General features: G+C 41.1%; 1 protein-coding gene across 1 annotated transcript in view; it reads right to left on the bottom strand.

Moving 5' to 3' along the window:
• Positions 1-1,317: 1,317 nt before the first annotated feature.
• TAFA1 (TAFA chemokine like family member 1) overlaps positions 1,318-9,022 on the bottom strand; it is a 210,019-nt gene continuing 202,314 nt past the window's right edge. Inside the window, exons 4-5 of the mRNA XM_021550941.3 lie at positions 6,639-6,763; positions 1,318-2,250 (exon numbers count right to left, since the gene is read on the bottom strand). Coding sequence (XP_021406616.1) covers positions 2,233-2,250; positions 6,639-6,763 — 143 coding nt within the window. The 3' untranslated portion in view covers positions 1,318-2,232. The remainder of the gene's footprint in view (positions 2,251-6,638; positions 6,764-9,022) is intronic.

The following is a 9,022-nucleotide window of genomic DNA, read 5'->3' as shown; positions in this document are numbered from 1 at the left end:
AGTGATGGTGAGGCTCACTGTCCTTTCTGTGCCCAGAATCAAAATTCTTAATGCCGGAAACGACCTCTAAAATCACCAAGTCTGACTGTTAAACTCACACTGCCATCTTCACCACTAAACCATATCCCCAAGTGCCACACTGAGGCCTTTCTTGGACATTCTAGGGATGTGATTCTACCACTTTCTGGGTCATCTGTTTTATTCCCTAGATAATCTTCACTCACATTTTTGAAGGGAGATAATAGAAGTATTTGGAAACAGCTTATCAATTTCCACTGTGAGCACTGGGAAAAGATCAGCATGGAAAGCCAGCCTGGAATATGGCGTGACACGTCATGTAACTGCTTTAATCTACACTGTAATTACAATGACAATTTCTGCCTCTTGAAGCATCAGGATTGAAGTGGTTACCCTGAAGGAGAAAGAAACTCAGTGGGAAAATTTCAACCAAATCTAGGATGAGAAGTGCAGCACTTCTCTGCATTGGATTAAAAGTGATCAGCATGGCCAAAGGCATCCTGTGAGAGACAGGTAAGCAGGCTGAAAGGAAATTGGAAATATTAAAGGAATGAAGCTGGACTGAACAGAACTACTTTTACAATTCCCTATTCCTCCTTGATTTGGTAGCATTAGGCGGACTGCAGGGTAGATTGTGCAGACTTATGCGTGACAGCAAGACACTTTTCCACACCAATAAACCCCCTGAAATTAATTGGACCGCTCACAAAAGTGCCTGGGAATGTGAACTAGGCTCGCACACTTCAGCCCTCAGATTTGATCTTTCTTCAGCAATGCCAGGGCCAGACTGCCTGGTGAACAGCTGCAGCTCAGCCAGAAATGGGAGTTCAGGCTCTCGCCTGGGTCAAGGTCTCTGTGGACATGTCCTTGCTGAGGAGCATCTCAGCCCAGCTGAATTCACCATAGCAGGAAACAGATTGAAAATAAACCAAAGGAAACGATTCTCAAAGTGAAGGGATCAGCCACAAGTTTGTGTTTGCCACAAACTGTTGGGCATTTGCTATGCTGTGGAATTGCTTTTATGTGTATGCTTCTAGCTGGTGGCAAATGCTCTAATGAGAATTAGCCTGGCCTGTAATGAGGGAAACCTAAATTTAGGTAGTTCTCCCATGTGTGCTGTGGGGTAAGAGCACACAGCCAGGTGTCCACAGAGGCATGCTTAAGCTGAGGTGCCTGTTCATCAATTGCAAATGGGCTCCTGAAACACCAAACCATATGAAAAACTCGCCTCACGTGCCAGTCTGGAAAGAAGTAGCTTTGTTGTTGTTTCAAAGAATTAGTGAGCCAACAATGCAAAGCTCAGGAGGTGGTTACTGGGTTTTTACTGCAGTCTCTACGAGCTATACAAAGTCTGAAGACATTGTACATACAGTACATTTTTAATAAGAAGGGAGCTCACAGTCTACCAAACTCTGCCAAATAAACTTTTAATACATACTGTACTTCACTCTGTAGTTGTCCATCTCTTCTTCATGGAATATCTAACAGATCTAAAAATATTTTCTTGGAGGAGGATAGAATTATCATCATTATATATCAATCAAGTATGGTTAATGAAGCAAAGCCAGCATGCTAGTATTGCACAAGGGGAAAAGCCTCCAGAACACAAAGTGGAACAACAAATGCCCTCAAAATTCTGCCGAAGGGAACAGGAAGCTCTGGATGCTGCATCGGTAGGATTCGTGTAGCTCTTAGGCGTCCTTGTACCACAGCAGGTTTGCTTTGCCTCTTCACTGCCACATTTCTCTCTCAAACAGGTAGGGAACTTCCAGACCATTGCAAAAAAGGGAAAAAAAAATACAGCAGCTGCAGCAAAGTGTGGTACTATTCAATTTCTTGAAGAGTGAGGCTTTTATTTCAAAATATCATATATTAATATATATATATTTCTATATATATATATACTTTAACTGGTATAAAGTAAATTGTAGATCCAAACTTATACTGTTGCTTGTACTTTGCAATCTCAGAAACTTTACCAAAGGAACCACTTTCTTCATTTTTTATTTTCAGCTGTCAAATATCAGGGCCATTATTTCCACCGAATCCTTTCCTTCACACAGTAAAGCCACTGTTGTTTTCTGGTAAACAGTCAAAGTGCAAATAAGAAATCCATTTGGCTTGGAAAATGCTGAGATGGTTTTAAACTTTCAATACTTTGTCCTCATAAATCAGCAGGGCTTTCACTGTCTCAGTGCAGACGTGGGCGCTCTGTTAAGTCCTTGGGTGGATCTGCAGTCAAAAAATGAGAAAGAGTCAGTTATGCATAATATGTTATTTTTTAAATATAGTCTTTGGGAAAAGAAGGACCAAGGCTGTGTGGGATACAGCTGATTGATATACCTGAATTTAAATGCAATACCAGAAGGGTGTGTGTCTTTTAGCACTGCAAGAGACAGATCCTGAGCAAGATCCTGCCTCTGCCTTGGCAGATATTGGATGTGCATTAACCACCTGGGCTGGGTGTGCTGGACACCACAGACTCACAGAATGTCTTGGTTTGGCAGGGACACCTTCCACTATCTCAGGTTGCTCCATCCCCCATCCAACCTGGCCTTGGACACTTCCAGGGATCCAGGGGCAGCCACAGCTGCTCTGGGCAGCCTGTGCCAGAGCCTCACCCCCCTTACAGGGAGGAATTAATTCCTAATATCCAACCTAAACCTCCTGTCTGTCATTCTGAAGCCTCTAATGCCCTTATAAAGAGTCTCTCTCCATCTTCCTTGCAGGAGCCCTTCAAGCAAGAAGGCCAAGCCAGGACAGATTTGGGTCTGGGGCTGTGCTCACCCAGCCTTCCACCCTCCCCTTCCCAGAGTGATTCCAGTGACTTCTGCTGGACAAGACAGGCAGGAGCATTCATTCACATTTCAGGTTTGTTTGGAACCCCTCCAACCCACTTCTCCAGAGGGCAGGGTTGTGACAGACCACAGAAGCTACTCCACCTACTCACCTCAGGTGAGATAACAGACCAAAACCCATCCCTCCTTGTGACTACCACCAAAACTGATCTGTGTGCTGCAAGGGGAAACACCAATGCCCAGCAGATTTTTTAGGATGTTGAAATAAGAAAAACTGCCTGGCAGCAAAAATAGTGCTGTCAAAGAAATGCTTTTGTTATTCTTTTGCTTCTTTCTTGTACTGGTTCAGGGGTTCAGCGCTTTGCAGGCATCTGGGTCAGCAATGAAACTCATGTTGACTTGAATATGGTCAGGCTTGGAATTAAATCAGGGCTACAGATTATTATCTAAGCACGAGGTGATTGAATACAGCAGTAAATATTAAAGCAAGAGAGATTTACATGAGATCCAGACAGTTCAAATTGAATGAAACTGAATCCCACCAGTTAAAACTGAAACAAATGGTTTAAACCAGATTAATCTGGTCAAAACAAACTCAAACCAGATTAAATGGTCAAAACAGGATAAAAATGGTAGAGATCAGTTTAAACCAGTTCAGACCAAATCAACCTATCAAAACTAGTTCAAGCTGCTCAGAACCAGTTCAGATGGGCCAAAACTTGTTAAAACTGATCAAACCAGGCTGCAACACAAGGCACAGGCTGAAAAACTGGAGAGGAGCTTTAAGCTGGGCTCCTCTGCCCATTCCCAGCTGATCAACACATTAATTTCCATGCTCCAAAATATCAGCAGCATCCAGCCTGAGCTGCTGCTCTTCTACTGTCACTGGTGCCAGCTGCTGTGCTGAAAGTGGCAAGGTGACCTCCAGCAGGTCCTAGTACAGCTCCAAGGGCCCCACATTTTTAAGGAAAGCACTGAAAGTTCTTAAATAAATTTAAAAAAAAAAAAAAAAAAAGAGTAATGAGGGATTAGAAGAACATTGAAACTGCTCCAAAAATTGAATGACAATATTATTTCCTTCCAGTGTTTGTCACCCGCTTGACCATCAACAGAAAACAAATCAATGTAAGGAAGCTATGAGTAACTTTGGCTTTAAAAACTTAATTAGTGAGCTATGCTAAAGGGCTAAACACAGAAATAAATGCATGAAAAGGAAGGAATGAAGAATGTACTGGTAAAGACTTTACTGAGTCTGTTGTCCATCTTCTTTTGACACTAATCAGTATTAATCACATCTGAGACCCAACCATAAAGTTATGCACTACCCTAGAAAATGATACATATTGTGTATATCCATGTACTCATAAATATATATATAAACATATACACACACTCATATGTGATTTATTGTAGGCCTGGAAGAATGTACTAATGGGTGTCTTAATCCCAAGAGTCATAAATGGGAATGTTTTCCTTGTCAGGAAAGCAGCTAACATAAATGTATTTAGTGTAAGGAAAAGCCTTCATTAAAACAGTTTACAGCCTATGGAGACTTGCTGTAGCCTTCTGCCTAATCACCACAGAGAGAGCTGGGATCTTGACTGATTTGTCTTGTTTCTTCTGCTTTCTTAACTTCCTTAACTACTCAAATTAGACACACATGGCCCAGTCTTGGAATCTCGATTGTGGTCAGGGCAGATTACATTGTAATCTCATTCTCTGCTGCTGTCTGAAATGGCAAAACAAAGGGAAAAAAAAGCCTGTTTCAGGATCTGATTGCATCCATTATTTTATATTTATGTTGCTAGACTTAACAGAGTGGTACAGATTCAAGCAAAGTTCCAGAGACTAAGAAGAATTTCTCCTTAGAAAATCCAAGAGACAGTTGCTGAGCACATCATGTCATGTTGCCTTTGTCAATTGGGTTCTGTAATGATATTTTAAAGCAACAAAGCAAAATTCTACTGGAAGCAGCACCATAAGGTACTCCCCTCATAAGCTAATTAAAATAACTCCTGTGGGTAAATGAAGAAATATTTTTTCAGTTATGAACACTCACTCTGCAAGTATTTAATTCAAATGAAATACAATAATGCATACTGAATAGATTGGACCATACATCTGCATATTAATGAAGCTCCTAAATTTCTAGCAATCGCTTCTATTGCCTTAAACTAGTTTATATGATGAGGACTGGGGGAGTTAAGAGAAGGACAGCTTCACTGAAGGAAGAAAATGCAATTCCTCAATTATGTAAGTTGTAGACAGACTGCAGAAGGGCTGAATTATTGTGTAAGATACTTCATGTTGCTTCTTAGTTCTTCCACATCACTTTCTTCCATTTTAACTCCCCACTTTCCTCACTGGAAAGGACATGTAGTGAGTTTGTGGTCTGGGATTTTTAAATTTCACTGCAAGGCACATTCATTAGGAAACAGCCTTCCAGTGGTGCTGCAGTGGGAAGAGTTCAGATGTGGGCACAGAGAGATTTTCAGGAACAGCACCAAAGAAAGAAACTGAGTCAGGGAATCCCAGTTCCCTCCTTCTTTCCTCCTTTTCTCTAGGAGGTGACAAAGAGATCACATGGATCTTGTTTTTGGGGTCCACTTACTGCTTCCTACAAAGAAAACCTCCTAAGTCTCCTGATCATTTAATGTGTTGGTGTGGCAGAAGGCTCTGCTCCAGAAATGAGGACTGCAATACAAACCATTCATCCTGGGGCAGGTCCTATGGAGGGAAAGAGAAGGATTCAGGTGCCATGGGGATCAATTAGAGTAAAATCTCCTCCTTCAACAGGAGGCTCAGAAGACATGAAAAATGACTGGAGTTAGGCAGGACTGGAGAGAAAGGAAAAAGTCAAGAAATTACAACACTACACTGCACATTCCTGTGAATTAGCAGCTGGGCATGAGTGTATAGAATTTCTTATCAAACATTGAATTTCAAATTATTGAAAATTCGCTCATTTTCATTTACCAGGTTTCAAAAGCCATTTTTCAATTCACAGAAAATGAAAATCTATATGTTTATAAAAGCATTTTGAGTTGACAATCATGTAATTTTCTTGGAAAAAAATTTCAATTGTGATATGAAAATTAGTTAATTAGAATTGTTGAATACAGGTATAGGTGACACTTTTAAGACAATGGTTGTGAAACAATCACACAATGCAAAAGAAAAGCTAGAGTCTATTTCTGAAAAACATTTTTCTTCCTAAGGTAATCTCATAGTGGGAGTTTAGGCAGCTCATTCACACCCTCTCTCTGCCTTTTCCTGGCACGGTGTGGTGAAAGCTGTCATCACCTGTTGGCCTGTGCTACCTGAACCTGCAGCATCTCAAGAGCTCATCACTAATGAGTTCATGGGGTTGGAGCTGTTCTGAAGTGGTTCTGCAGTGCCAACAGAGAGCTGAGTCCTCTGCTACAAAGCATTTGTACAGCTGCTAATCCAGATGTTGCCTGGAACAGCCAAGAAATGGATATAGGATTCAGCAGATCCCTCTGAGCTGATGTTCTTCCCTTTAGCCACCAGAAAGGGACTCAGTGATGTGCATTAGGGGTATTTTGAGATTACAATCTCTGTAAGAAAGTGACCTGGCAATTCAGCAGCTCCAACCTGCTGATTACCAAGCCTGGACCCAGCTGACCAGCCTGGTCCATCTGAATTTTCACCCAATTATGGCCAGAAGCACTGGTTGATAACGACAGTAGTCTTTAAGACTTTTACAGCAAGGCATAATGATGGAAAAGACATGGGTGAGCAGTCATTAGTGATTCCCTTTCCTGTTAAGACCTCCTGGGTGCAGACAGAAAGGAGACTTACTCTGGTGGTCTTGATTTTATTGCCAGTTGCACACATCCATCCAGAATTATCAGGCAACGTCTTACATTCCTCTCCTTCTAGGCAGGGCTCCATCTCACACCACCATTTCCCAATCACTATAGAAGCTAAAAGAGAAAAGACAATGTTCACAACTATGTTACAATGACCAAATCTAATTAAATAATATCTCAAGGGTCTAACACTGCAGTTAAAAGGCAGAGTGTCCCTTCAGCTGGAGTTTAGCTGTAAGGATTTCATATTTAATTACTTGTTTGGCATCCTGTATTGCCTAAGACAGTGCACTGCTTGCCACAGCCTCCTCACACAGGAGATCTTGTCTGCTCCTGTGCTGTGGCTGCAGGGAACGCTGTGATGGCAGCAATTCTGCTGCAGACCAAAGGACCATCCAGCCTAACAGCTCCTCTCCCTGAGTGCCAATCTGATTTTCACAGGCGTGCACAAGAACAAGGCAAGTCTGAAGAGATTGTCCTCAGAATAATCTCCATGTCTTCAGGACTTCTGGTTCAGTGTACTCCACATAAAACTATGTCTGCTTTGCTTTCAGGACCTACAGCTGGATTTTTTTTTACCACAAATCTGCCCAGAATTATTTGAATCCATGGAGAATTTTGGCTTTCCCAATATGCCATCACAGGGAGCACCACAACTAGAAACAGAGGGTAAGGTATCCAGAACAGCAGCAGAAGCTGTTGGTTGAAACGACGACATATTATGTATTTTATACAAAACATATTATCTCTAAAAGTAACTTTTGATTTCCAAATATTTAACACCGTGAATAATGGCAGTGTTTGGACCCAGCTGTTTGAATTTAATTGGCACATATGTTTACAACCTTGAATGTACCTTAATGAAGTTTCTTGCCTGGGAATTGGTATCTGACTGTATCCTTAGCTGTATCTTAATGACATTTTTTGTCTGGGGATTTTGATAAACTTTAGCTAACCTTGCAACTGTGACGAGTTGGCTCATGAGTGGCTCTTTCTGTGGTTTGCTTTCTCTGGCAAGAATTAATTTCATGGTTGCACTCAGGAAGCCTGTCAAAGCTTTCTGCACAGTCACTCAAAGAGAGATGCTTAACCCATTCATATCATCCCTCATGGCTGCTTCAAGCCCACAAAATACCTTCTAGGCAGCTGTCTACCATATATATATTAATATACATAAACCAGCTGGTTTATGTATATTAATATATATATGGCTGACTGCCATTCAACTCTGGAAAATGCCCTGTTGTGCATGCATTGATTTAAAGACATTACAGAGCCTATAATTAAATTCATGAATATAAAATTGAATAGAATAGTTCAGTTTGAGGGGCCCTACAATAATCATATATTTCTCAGTGTGGTCTTTCCTGGTTCTTCCCACAGCTTTTATCTGATTTTTATCATATATCATTTCCCCATATATACAAGACACAAAAAAAGCCCTTTACACCTGTGCTGGCAAGGCAGTTTAATGATGCTATTCACACACCTGTTTCAGAAGGATATCATTGATGCTGCTAACAGCAGAGAAAAAAGATCTCTCTCTTTGCTATGCAGGAAAAGTATGAGGGCTGAATCTGTGCTCTAATAATAGATTGTGCAGTGGGCAAACTGAAAAACCATATCCTGCTAAATGCTGGCCTTCACAGCAATCATCAGAGCAGAGCATCCTCAGGATGTGTGAGAAGAATCCTGTGACATGGAATCAAAAGTGGTGATCATGATTATTTCCTAGGAGCAGTGCTATAGCATTAAATAACCACAGAGAAGGATCCTGCAGTGCAAGGTACTAAACCCCACAAACCTGAACACCCTGGCCTGGGGAGTTTACCAGGTAAAACAGAGATCTGAGGTGAATACAGACTGGGAGGCAGCATGGAGAAGCAATGCTGCTCATAGCAATTAAAATGATCTCACTACTTATGAATGTTGTTAAATACAGCCCAAGTATTCAGATCTTGACCTTGAAAAATAATCAAATGCAAAGTCAGTGCTGAAATTTAATGGCAACTGACTCATGTAGTGGTGTATTGATTTTAGTATATACATACATGTTATTACTGAGTTATTATCAGGGTGCAATTATATCCAAGTACCCATCAGTGAGCACCTGCACCTGGGCTGAAGACCAGGCTCCTTTTATAATGGGGGAAATTTGCAGATGAAAAGCTCCTTTTTGTCTCTAATATGTAAGTAGGCAAAATCCTTTTTAAGACTGAAGCACTAGAAAGCTCACTGTGGTCTCGTCATTAGCCTCTTACCATGGCAGGGGTGTCCAAAACCCAAAGAAAATTACTTTCTTTGAATCTTGTGTTTATAGGTTTTCTCTTCTATTAAGAGCCTTTTAATCTTTAGGACCAGTTGTCTTGGGTA

The sequence above is a fragment of the Lonchura striata genome, chromosome 12 (assembly GCF_046129695.1).
Source record: "Lonchura striata isolate bLonStr1 chromosome 12, bLonStr1.mat, whole genome shotgun sequence".
NCBI classification, from domain to species: domain Eukaryota; kingdom Metazoa; phylum Chordata; class Aves; order Passeriformes; family Estrildidae; genus Lonchura; species Lonchura striata.
The sequence above is the reverse complement of the archived record's forward strand: the minus strand, read 5'-3'. Positions and strand labels throughout refer to the sequence as shown.